We start from the raw sequence: 12,983 nt of genomic DNA on the forward strand, positions 1-12,983 counted from the left end.
ACACACACACACACACCATTCCCCCAAACAACAAACCAATCAACCTCCAACGACCCTCTTATAAATCTTTGCAAAATGAAGTCAATAGAAAAGATTGATATGGCAGAAGAAACAAACTCTAGTAGCTTGTCAGCTAGGTGTCGCTGCACCAACCAACTATAATGCTACTATTTCCACCAACGCCAACAAAATCAAGCAACAATTTAAGAACCCAAATCAATGGATCTAGCATCCCAAGGCGCTTGCCAAGCTAAAGTCTACAATCAAGGCAAGGACATGCCAATTCTACTCTCTTGTTTGGAATTGATGGCAAGAATGTTTTATATATATATATATATATATATATATATATATATTCAATTATGGCTGTGCATCGATGAGTCTTATCATAGCTTGAGTGAGATTTTTTGAGCAAACTAAAACTCGAATGAAGATCTAAATGGAATGGACCCATGTTGGGCTATGTGGTGCATTCTATATTGTGCTTACAAGTCATTCTCTAATTTGTATGAATATTTGAAATTAATCAAATAAGCTCAAATTTTCAATATTATTTGGAAGATACCTAAATGCGCCACAACAATGTTTTGCACTTGAAAAGTGTTTAGATACAATGAGAAGAATTACATCTAATATACATTTAATCCAATAGAGAAATGGATGCACCAATGTAAGGTAAGATATAGAACATTAGGATAAAAGTTAAAATCTTGCATGCTAAGGCTTATCAGCTACAATTTTTATAGTCACTATCACACTACGAAGATCCACAGTTATGCTCATTGAAGATATCACAAGAAGTTTTGGACAAATTCTCACAATAATTCTCACATTGTGACTTACCTCAACATCATGAGCTTCTGTGAGGGAGGCATTGCATACCTAGCTAGGTACGCGATGCCTTTCGAGCAGAAGCTCATGATGTTATGCATTGTATGAAAAACACTGAAAAAGACTCTGTTTTCCTACATGAGAAAATTTCTAAATCTTCTTGTGATATATATCGTGCCTTGTCCCTTTGACACTTTGCAAATGTCATAATTGGATTACCACACTTGGGTGATAGAAAAAGAAAAACCTGGACTTGTATGCAATTTTTGCTCACTAAAATCACAAAATTTTGTGCACATGATTTCAAGCTTGTCGTGAAAAACCAACAAATTTTAATACATTTTAGCGCAAAATCGAATGCAACCTTTATTTTTGACACAAAGGCTAGGATAACTTAAGATGGATCACGGTTGGATTGAAAATTTTCAATGGATAAATCTTAAATAGGTTTTTTTCTTGCTTGTGGAAAAATGTTTCTGGTGATAAATTACGGGTCACTTAACTTAGTATTATGTAGGGACTGCCCTCAGCAGAATCGACGTTGTAGTCGATAGATTAGTGCCAAGTCAGCACGTGTAAAAACATCGGCCACCGGTAGTCTTCCATGCAGACGTGAATCAACCATCCGCCAGCCATATTAGCACATGGAATAGCATGAGCATGTGACACATCAACAAGAAAAATCCGTGAAAGCGACAGTTATAGGCATGTGCATGAGACACATCAGCAAGCAAAATATCTGCACAACTCTGTTGCTGACAAGTCAGCTCTCGAAACGCGTGTGTGAATGAACCAATGGGCTCCATGTCAGCACTGGGAACGTTGATGGCGATGCAGACAACCTCCAATGCCCTCGATGCTCCACACAGAATGATCAGTGATCACAGTGTAGCCCCCTCCTCCCGACACTTGACGATCGGGTGTCCTTTCCCACATAATAATGGCTCCCCGCCTCCGTCGACTCGCCAATGGGTGCCTTATTAGGGAGCGTCCGCACGGGCATCGTTTGACCCCTGCCTGCATACATTAGCGAACTATGCCTGCTATTCTCAACTCTGTCGAAATCGGCAGAGTTGAAAACTCATTGCTACCCCCCTCAGCACTAAGGGGCACGGGAGCTTTATTTAAGCAAGCCCGGGCGGTGGGATCAAGGGCGCGGAAGTGGGGCGCGATGATTGATGGCATCGGGGCGCTACACGTGGCAAAGAAAAGTAAACTTGGACGGGTTTTGGTAAACGGGGGCGCCGGGAGGTAAACTCGGACGGGAGGGTGACGTGGACAGGAAACGTGGCGCGAATGGGCTGAGGTGGAGTCCCAGGTGGCAAATGGTGGTGGGGGTGGGCTGAGGTGGGCGGCCTGCACTTCATGATACCTCGTACGTCGCATGCATGCGGATGGAAGCCCGAGGATGGGGGGTGAGTGACTGCGTTTAGGGCATTCAAGCAGAGGGAGTTTTGCTGCTAGCTGATGCGAGAGGGCCTGCATTTCGTTAGACGAGCCATCTGGGACCTCTAGACCAATCTACACAGACGAAGATTGGATCCAGGTGGAGATTGTGGCGCAGGTACAGATTGGGACGATAGGCGGGATTACCAGGTATGTGTGTGTGTGTGTGTGTGTGTGACACCGCCCCAAAACCACCTCCAAGAAAATATGTTTTTATCGTCTGTTGCTTGTCATGTTGCATCACACACACACACACACACACACACACACACTCTCTCTCTCTCTCTCTCTCTCTCTCTCTCTCTCTATGAGCCCACGGACAACAACAATTTTGTAGAGAACCGGGCAGCAGGTTTGTGTGTGTGTGTGGAAGAGAGAGAGAGAGAGAGAGAGAGAGAGAGAGAGAGAGAGAGAGAGCTGTGTCCCGATGCCTTCTGCTTCATGCATATTTTTGCCAACATGAGTCGTCCTGCTTGTCCGTTATGGTGCTTGCAAGCATGTTGCCATGCTATGATGAATGGCTACTGGTGTTTCTTACAATAAAACGTTCATTGTATGGTGATCACCACAGGAAAAACTATGGCACCAAGAAGGCCACATCAAGAGGTGCAGGCAAAGAAGCTAGTTGGAAAGAAGCATGGGTCAGATCTCGGGAGGGACACGGGGGAGGCTTCGCCTGTAAAAGTTCCTCGTTGTAGCCCTCGGCTAAGGGAGAAGGAGTTAAAGCAAACGAAGAATCAGCCTTCTCCATGCTCAGGCAATATGGCCCAAGTGGAGACACCAAAATCAGCGAATCCGCGCCTAAGAAAGAAGTTGGAAGTCATGTTTGAAGAGCCTGATCAGAATGAAAACGAAGTGGATGAGAAGAAGGCTGGAAGAGCTAAGGCAAACGAAAAGAACCTTGATAAAGAAAAAGAACCTTGATAAAGAAAAAGTTGGTGAAAGCAAGAGGGATCAGCCGTGTGTCGAGACGGTGGGCGACGGAGCGCAAAACAATATGGATTCTTTGAAGGGAGAAGGAGATAGAGGCATTGGTGCATCCTCAGCCATGGTTGAACCCTTGCCATATGTTGAGGTCTTCTTGCCTGATGGAAGGCTTGCACGGCAATGTCAGGCGAGCGATCATTGCTCTCAGCAGTTCCACTTTGAGTTGGTTCGATTGCGGATGGAGAGGCATCTAAAGACAGAGCATGGGCTTGATATGGTCATTCCCCTTCGCAAGGGAGGTAGGCGTTCCAATGCTGAATTGGGCTCAAGAGCAAAACCGCCAAATGCAAGAGACAGTGCACAATGGCACAAGCAAGCGAAGATGCGCTTCGAGGATAGAGATAGGAAGTTTGCATTAAATCTGAAAAAAACAAAGCGCCTTCATCGTCTTCTAGCAACTGAGAAGTGGGATAAGCTCAGGCCTGAGTTTAGAAGAGTCTCAAAGGTAGAGTTTGTTGAGAAGATTGTCAAAGAGCGCATGGCAGCCTACCTCGCGTCCTCAAAAGAGCGCATGGATCGCATCCAGCAACGAATCGACGAAGGCTATGAAAAGAATGTGAGTACCATGGCCACTCCTTCGAGTTTACATATTATTGCATCATGCTTTATTATTACATTTGGTGTTGCATGTTTGCTTTGTTAGTCATCGTTCATTTGAAGGTGGATTGTTTGCCCGAATGCGGTCCTAGTTTATTGAGATGGGTTTAGGTCCACATTGAGATTTCTCCCGTTAAATGGATGATTTAGGCATAATGACCTTGGAGATTATCCTTGCAAACCATTTACCATTAATGAGTTGAGGCATGTTTGCTTGCCTAGTCCCAGCTTATCTTAAGGTGCATTGTTTGCTAGAAGTTGTCCTAGCTTATTGAAAAACTCATGGCGACTCTACCAAGTTTTTATATTATTGCAGCATGGCTTATTACTACATTTGTTGTGGCATGTTTGCTTGCATGGTCCACTTTGTTGTGGCATCCTAGTTCAAGGTGGATTTTTTGCCCAAAAGCGGCCTAGTTTACTGAGAGCAGTTTAGATTCACATTGCACTAGATCCCGTTTGAATGGCTAATTTAGGCCCGATGAAGTCTATGACTACTTGTATTAAGGCATGTTTGCTTTCTTGGTCCGAGTTTACAAGGCAATGCATTAATTACTTGTGGTTGAGGCATGTTTGCTTTCTTCGTCCTAGTTTACAAGGCAGTGCATTGTTTAGGGGTAGTTGTCCTAGTTTACCGGTGGCTTTCGGAGGGATTTTAAGCTAATTCTCGACGTCTTGATTGAAATCATTTTATGTAAAATTGCGTGTTTCTTACAGGCTTCTTGTGGTTTTATTTGGTGCCGGTTTTTTGGCTACATTCATTTGAACATGCTGGGTTCAATGGGGGACAAACTTGTGGTTTTATTTGGTGATTGAATGCAGAGGCGGCTCAAGGTTTTACCTCCTTGGTTAAATGTCATGATGGATGACATTGAGCACAGCCAGCCCATGGAAAACTTCAAGGGCAAGGAGCTAGAGGAAGAAGAGGAGGATGCGGATGTTTTTCAGTCGGACCGAGAAGATGAAGAGGCTGGACATTATGAGTGGATGGAGGATGAAGACATCAAGGAGGATAAAGATGGCCAAGAAGACAAAGAGGAATGCAGGGAGGAGGATGGGGGAGCAAGCAACGCGAAAGAGGACTCCGCCGACTCGACTTCCCTTGGGCTTGGAGATACACCGCCCTCACTACCTCTTGAGATTGTGGACACAAAGGAGGTGCCTGCTGCAAATACAGATACATTTAGCCGGTTTGCATCCATGACGCTCAACGTTGATCTTGTGCACGAGGAGGTAGTGGGACATCTTCCTAATTGCAGTAGTGGCATGCATTATTTGGTTGTTATTCTTGGCAGGTTTAGGGTGTCAAATTTGTTCGAATGATTTGGCATAAAATCTTCTTTTAACCATGCAGGGAATTGTGAAACAACATAGACCAAAGCTGCAAATTTGTTCGTCAATGAAGACCCGGGTTGTTGTTGATGTCTCATCCCCACCTGGTGCACCGGCAACCACACATGTGTCTCTGAATTTTGCCATACAAAATGGCCAGTTAGGAGTTATGGAAGAAGGGGGAGGTAGGTTGTCACGACACGAGGAAACATCGCAGCTGCCAGGTGGGTACAAGTCATGAGCCAGTTCTTACTGTTTGTTTGCTTGCTGGTTTTTTGGGCCTCTTCTTCTTCTATAAAACTTGCACGCTAAGCCTTGATTGTTATCGCATGTTAGGCTTGGCTCTATTGCATGCATTACTTTCACCTCCGACCGGTTCAAGTTATCAGTTAATGTAGATCAGCGATTAGTAACTGACATATTGTGTGGCGAGGCCAGTAGTAGGACTATTGACTTGTTTGGCCAGTAAGTTCTCTCTTTCCTTGATCATTGTAAATGGCTATACGAACATATAGGATTGCATGTGTTTTAATTTGGAAACTGAAATCTTTGCACAGGTGGATGGAGCACACCTTGCCTCCGACCATCCTAAGGAAAGTATACTTTGTCGATTCGCTTTGGTTTACGATGGAGGGACGTATTCTGTCCAGTTTTCTTCAGCGGCAATTTAGCGGTGTTGACATGTCAGAGCTGGTCTTTTGCTTTTGGCCAGTCATTTGCAGGTATTTCAGGGTGACATAATGCTTTGTATGGTGAATTCTGAACTACTTCTCATTCGTAACACTAACAATGTGTGCTTGAAGGCATCACTGGACTCTTTTTGCTCTCTACCTGAATAGGGGAGCAAGGCTCCTCCGATTGCCTGGCAAGAAGCACTATCTGATTCATTTTGATTCCCTCAAGGGTTTGACAAACCCTTTCGAGGGCCTAGAGCAAGTGCAAAGGTTGGTTTTCATCATGTGATTGTTGTGCCCAACAGATGTGGTTAAATTCAGCTAACCTGGTTTGTTGTATGGCTGTGTCTTAGTGGCCTTCGAAGCCTGGCAGAATTTGTACATGACAACGATATTCGACGTGCTTTGGCTGATTCCAAGGAAGAGATTGAGCTCAAAGTTGTGGATGTGCCTCAGCAGACAAATGCGATCGATTGCGGATTTTATGTCATGAGGATCATGAGGTGAGATCATGCTACATTGTGCAATAGTGTCGATAGGTTGTTAGGGAGGGTCATTGCATGGACTAACATACGGCATTGTTCAGCAGGGAACTGATTGCAGGTGGATTGGAAGACCGGCCTGGGCGACATTGGCTTACAAAGGATTGGTTCGAGGACGTGGACGTATGCACTCTGAGGGTGCAGCTGCATGATTGGTGCTTACGTTGTTTGGCGGAGGTCTAGAGACGCATGAGCAATAGCACGCTCGGGGGCTGGTGTTTTAGGAGCATATCCAGCACATGAACTCAATTGACACTATACTTATACAACGGTGTACTTTATGGATTTTGAACCCTCCGTTTTGAGCGGATCTAAGTGAATGTTTTTTTTTGTGGATGGCTTACCTAGCTACACATTTATGCGCAATGTAGCACACCCTTTGGATGTTTTAATTAAGTCTACGTAATGATTAGCCTTACGTTTCAATCTCATTGTCAATTGATCAGTCGTAGTGCTGTTATTTTGTCAATTTACAATTGCTCATTATGGGTTGTGGTATGTGTTGGTACCATTATGAATGTGGTTAAGTTGAATCAACTGAAATGACCCGGCTTAGGTGTTGTGGTGAGATGTTATTGGTGGCTGTTAGTATTGCTAAGGTGTTTGGAGCATGCATATATTCTATTTTTATATCTCTTTAAGGATGGTTGTTGGCTCGGATTGCTTTGTGGGTGTTGAGAAGCTCCATGAGTGGTGAGAGCGTGACATTGTCATAGCCTTTATTGTAGTCCAAGTGGGGTGTTTGTTGAGTTTACACATATGGATTTCCTTTGCTTCAGATTTAGCAAGCAGAATGAACACATTTTAAGCTCGTCGTAGCTAAGTTTTGTATACATTTGTTGGAATCTCTTTCTTGTCAGAATGTCAGCGATTGAAACTCTCCCTCTCTCTTTGTAATGTTTTAATAATCTGATTGCTCATAGAGAATAGTAACTCTTAACTTCCAAATTTTATCTTTGGTAGATTTATGTATCCTCGGAAAAGCAAAGGTGCTTGTATTAAAAATGACAAACTGACAACCCTTTGTTGGCATACCATGTAGGCACATTGTGGTTGCAAACTTAAAGGACGATACATAGTATTTGTGTGCATTGGCAGAGTATTTATTTTGTTCAATGGATTAAATTGTCACCTGACCAATCAAACAAATGCATGGCCAGATTATACATACGAATATTGATTATACATACGAATAGTGCAACCAAGGAGTGAAGTTCGTCGCAAAGATGTTAGTGCTACAAGCCCATGATGCAGCACAAAGTTCATCTCGGCATTGGTGAGTGAAACATGCATTATATAAATGCAAAGGCATTATTCACTACATGGTTATGACACAAAGCCTAACAGAAAAACATCTCAAACCTTGCACCTTGAATGGTCAAAATACGGTGAAAGTATACGAAGGAGCCACTCTTTGCAAGGGTCTATGCTGCCCAACATAAGTCACTGCAGTAAGCATTCACTTTCTCTAGCCTCTTAAGCATGAACCGGCTTCAAACATGCCATAATGCTCACCAAATCTAGTGGGAAACTAGCCGCAGTGCCCAAGAATGGTCAAACAAAACATCAGCCTTCCATCCCCAGTAACGTAAATAGTCGGTGACCGTAAATGTCTTGATCTCTGGTGCGGAACACACCTCATATATGGGCGGCAAAACAACTCACTCGCATGTATGGAAAGAATCCAAAAAACATCAAAAAATCAAAAAGGAAATCAACCCTCTAACCCAGAAACTGTAAATTGTTGGATGCCATAAATGCCATTGATGCTTCGGATACCAAAAACTGTAAATAATGAAATACCAAAAACGTTAAATGTTTGCAAGTGAAATCAGATCAGCCTCAATGCCATCCAATTAGGGCAGCCCTAGTGCTCAGAGATCATACACAATCGGATAAGAAAAATTGGCTGGCAAAACAAGACACATTTAACAACAACCCATCCATGACTCTCACAAAAGGTCAGTTTCAATGCCATCCACTTAGAGCAGTCGTAGTCCATAGAGATCGTACACAATTTATAGGAGAAATGCATCAAGTTGGTATCTGAAATGAGCTCATGACAGATTGGCAGAATAACTTTTTGAAACCCAGCTGTAACGCTCACGCACGATCAAGCAAGATGCCATCCAAAAAGATCGGCCTAATAGCCTAAACAAGGTAAATAGTCATCAGCCAAACATGTTGGAAGTCTGTAGATGGAATCAGCTCACAGCTTGCTCCCAAAACAACCCACCCAATCAGTCCAAAGATAGTTGCAAATGGGCTCACAAGTGCTTGCCGAACGCTCACAAATTGGTCATCAAATCAGCCCAGCAGATTGCATAAGGGAGAAAAAAGCTACATGTCTCTCATGTAGAGAGAACCATTCGCTGCTGGGACGCAAGGACTGCCTCGAGTACTAACCCATCAAGCAAGCAGATTGTGAAGCTTCTCTCTTCTGTGGGAACCTCGCCAGCTTTGCAACAGACAATCATCCCTTTTTGGATGCTCTCACCAAAGAGGGTGACATGAAGATTAAGCAAGCTCGACTCTGCTCCACCTGGGGCATGTTTGAGCAATAACGAAAGGAGGGCATGGCATGCATGGCATGAAATGCTCTCCAATGGATCGAGCATGAGAGTTTTGCTGCAACAATGAGGACAATGTATTCGAGGCTTTCTTTGAAAGCGGACTCGACTCCGTCCACGCTGATGCTTGCGTCGCAAAACACCAATAGTTGGACCTTTAGATGGTGGCAGGTCCGCCTCGAGAACCTGTTCCTTGCTGGCTCCACTTGCTTCTACGGGCATCCCATGCCCGAGTCGAGTTAGAGTAACGTGAGCTTGGACTTGCTTGATCGAGCCGTTTGCTGGTAGCTCAATCTCCTTTGGGATGATCAAGGCGGCGATACTATTTCGTGAAAGATTTAGTTGCATTAGTATGGATGGCTTCAAAGAGCTATCACATTGCACCAACTGCTCTTCTAGACTCTGCAACATGCTTCTCATGTCATAGATGCAGCTACCAATCTCATTGTCTATGTTGTTGACAACAGTCTCAGCTACATCGAAATTGTCATGCTCTAGTGCTATATTATCTTCCCCTGCTCCAACTATGGGTTGTAGGTCCACATGGCTCAAAGCTTGAACGCTATCTACGATGGGGAGAACTTCATGAAGATGAGGAAAGTGCCTCTCAATTATCAGTCGAAGGCCATATAGATGCTTACATTCTGATCCCCAATCCGCACAATCGCAGTAGTTGGATTGCATGCTCACATGATACCAGTTTGAGGCCGAAGTAGTGCTAAGGACTTTGAATCGCATGTGTCCTTCCTCTATCACTTCGAGGGTGCTTGGATCTGCTTCAAATTGTTTAAGAATCGATTCGTCTGCTGCTAGCTTGGCTGTATGTTGCTTGCTTGATCCAAAACGACTAAAACGCCCGGAATCAGCTGAACGGTTGTCAAATTGAAACAACATGAGCTCAACATTTGGCAACAGCAAAGGCATACTCTCAAGCGAAAGAGAACCGCTCTTACCAATCTCCTGCTTTTGCTTGAAGAATTCGAGAAGTGTTCCCCCAATATATGTCCCATGCATTGAATCGCCCACCAATGCATTCAACAAGACCAACAGAGACCTGTTTATCTGTGCATTTAGCAAGGTATACTTGACATATTTCCATAATCGCTCAACCAAGTTTGTAGTATCCACATTCCCATGCTGAAATAGACGACCGAATCTTGGCCAACGGCTTCGCCACATGCATGTGCTGCCACACCAGCCAGTGGATACATACCGTCAAATATTTTCATGTGCCTAATACACCTACAATAGCTCATCGCACCTTGCATCAAATATATCCTCACTTGTTGCATGCATCAAATTCAACATGCGATTGTACACATCATCGCGCTTGTCCTTAGGGACCTATGCACAACAACTCCATGTGAGTACGACAGTCAATTTGTAGACATGAGCTGACACAAAGAACACATCAAAGAAATGACCAGCTACCTGGGGAAATAGGTTCTCAACCCATGCCTTCTTGACATGAAACTAGCATAGCAAAACTTTGCATGCAACTTGTTGCCTCCTTCCATCCTCGTTTTCTCTCCAGCAAAAAGAATCTTGATCCACAACCTTGAGGATGGCTTCGAGCTCTTGCTGGCTCTTATCAATGACAATGGCTGCGGGCCGAACGTCACCTAACCTTGCAAAAATCATCTTGAACGTGAGCTCTAGGGCCACCTTTTCTTGGCTGGTACTCACATCATTGCTGCATAACATCAGCCATATCGGAATCCCTATGCCGTTTTGGTTTGCCAAGACTGCACCATAGAGCGGTAGACCATAAATGTTTGTCTTGAAAGTGCTATCCACGGCCCATGAGTTCCGACGAGAGAAATGAAGAGCGACTTGTAGCATCCACTCGTCTTGAATGAGGAGGATGAATGGCCGCTTGTTCTCATCAGGGTTTTGGGGACTATAAGGCTGCACAAAGATTACCTGTCCATACGAGAAGTATACTTGAGGATGCATGCTCACCCATCCAGCTTAAGAAGTTGAGAATGTAGTATTACCTTCTTCAATTCTTGTAAACGTAGAGCCTCAACAAGCATCGTACCGCATTCAGTACCTACAGAGTTACCTACAGTAAAAAAAAATGTTGGATCAAATGCTATCAAAAACTCAGCAGAGAAAAGGCTTCTTAGAAATTCCAATGGCAAGCTAAGTACCACGAGTGCACATTTGATGAAATAGCATTTGCACCTCTTTTGATATCATAAAAAATATGTAGATTACACGATCCAGCTTAGATGCATTTGCCATGTGAAACCTTTCCTTGGAGATCGACATTTTGGCGACATGGCGGCACATCCCAACATCAAACAAATCATCCATACAGCATGCTAGTACAGTTGAATGCACCGGCAAGTGGTAAAGGTCATCACGTGAGCCAGGTATGTGCCCGGTGTGATCGCCATGGATTGCGATACTCACCCTATCACCATCATGACAGTGTTGAACCACCAGCCTAAACAAGCACCCACACCTCTTTGACTGTCGTTGTCGCCGTTATCCACACCTCTCCGATCTATGCTTCCACCTCGATGTCAAATGTATTCTTGTAGCCACTTATATGCTCTATGCCTCTTTGAAGATCTGACTAGGACCAGCCGTGTGTGATGCTTTATCGTGATTCTTGTCAACTGTTGCTCGACTTGAGATGTTGTTGTCTTGATTGAAGAGGTTGGGCAATTTACGGTTCTGCTACTAATAGGCATCGCAGCTACATCACAATCAATAATCTTCTCTTTTAGTAAGCATCCACATGCAGTGATTGAGTCTTTTATGTAATAAAGAGGCAACCCATGTTGTCTCTTGTCTGTACACCATTCCTTCTGGACGGCCTTGAGAGTGGCAGCCACTCCAAGATGATTGTCATGTGTCAAAGGGCAATGGGTTGCATGAACAATATGTGCCCAATCTTCCATAAAGGCAACCTTTAGGCCAGTAGATTTCAAGTGCATGCAGCCTATTTCCAGCCCTATACCTGGACAAAGCATCAAGGAGTCTTTCATCCTATTCCACTTCTTTAAATCAAACAATCCCCGAACACCGATCGCTTGAAGCATTGCTAGTGACATGGTCTCTGTCCCTCCAAAATCTTTGGCCATTAAGGAGTATGTCATCTCGTCGAAGGAGAAAAATTGTTTTGATGTGTATGAAGACGGATCTAAGGCAACCCAAGAGCATTGCGAATGCCAACATGTGACTGAGCTGGGACTAGCTCCATTGTTTTGTGGCGAGTAATCCATGCCATTATCCTCGTTGATTGGCCAATCATCTGACGATTCTCCTTCAGTCGTTGTTTCACCATTGAAATATCCACTCAATGGCCGGTCTTCGATTACATCGATGGGAGGCATCTAATACACAACATCTCTGTCTCTCTCTCTCTCTCTCTCTCACACACACACACACACACACACACACACACACACACACACACACACACACACACACACACACACACACACACACACACACACACACACACACACACACACACACACACACACTCACACACACTACCTGGTTCAAATCCATGTTGCCTTTGAGCTTCCAATCTCGTACAAAGTCTTCATCTGATTACTGTCTCAGATACCAGCCTCCCCTTCTCCTGCTCTCATCTCACCTCCGATTATCTCTAATTACCCTGCATTCCCGCGAGGGAAAATTTGAAAACGGGATGCCCGCGTGAAAGTAATGCCATGTTGGCCCACCATTTGACACCTGGGACTCCACCTCAGCCCATTCGCGCCACGTTTCCTGTCCACGTCACCCTCCCGTCCGAGTTTACCTCCCGGCGCCCCCGTTTACCAAAACCCGTCCAAGTTTACTTTTGTTTGCCACGTGTAGCGCCCCGATGCCATCACTCACCGCGCCCCACTTCCGCGCCCTTGATCCCACCGCCTGGGCTTCCTTAAAGCTCCCGTGCCCCTTAGTGCTGAGGTGCTACCCCCGCCTTGCGCACGTTTCATGCTGGCAACAGCTAGGAGAAACCGACAAGTTTGCTGAGTGGC

General features: G+C 44.5%; 1 protein-coding gene and 2 pseudogenes across 2 annotated transcripts; 2 read left to right on the top strand and 1 right to left on the bottom strand.

Moving 5' to 3' along the window:
- The first annotated feature begins 2,856 nt into the window (after window positions 1-2,856).
- On the top strand, window positions 2,857-3,972 carry LOC147438838 (uncharacterized; annotated as a pseudogene).
- A 747-nt stretch (window positions 3,973-4,719) lies between these two features.
- Window positions 4,720-6,602, top strand: LOC147438839 (uncharacterized; annotated as a pseudogene). Its single transcript, XR_015184453.1, has 7 exons — window positions 4,720-5,094; window positions 5,216-5,417; window positions 5,530-5,658; window positions 5,751-5,915; window positions 5,997-6,137; window positions 6,221-6,370; window positions 6,457-6,602. The product of XR_015184453.1 is annotated as an uncharacterized LOC147438839 (transcript).
- A 1,958-nt stretch (window positions 6,603-8,560) lies between these two features.
- On the bottom strand, window positions 8,561-12,622 carry LOC147438840 (uncharacterized). Its single transcript, XM_086483932.1, is given in 12 exon segments — window positions 8,561-8,686; window positions 8,776-9,301; window positions 9,368-9,545; window positions 9,834-9,845; window positions 9,933-10,323; window positions 10,411-10,440; window positions 10,813-10,887; window positions 10,977-11,044; window positions 11,133-11,168; window positions 11,672-12,326; window positions 12,493-12,545; window positions 12,616-12,622. Coding segments are annotated over 12 exon segments (2,157 nt in total).
- Window positions 12,623-12,983: the final 361 nt, after the last annotated feature.

The sequence above is a fragment of the Adiantum capillus-veneris genome, chromosome 16 (genome assembly GCF_014529385.1).
Source record: "Adiantum capillus-veneris isolate H3 chromosome 16, ASM1452938v2, whole genome shotgun sequence".
Classification (NCBI taxonomy): Eukaryota; Viridiplantae; Streptophyta; class Polypodiopsida; order Polypodiales; family Pteridaceae; genus Adiantum; species Adiantum capillus-veneris.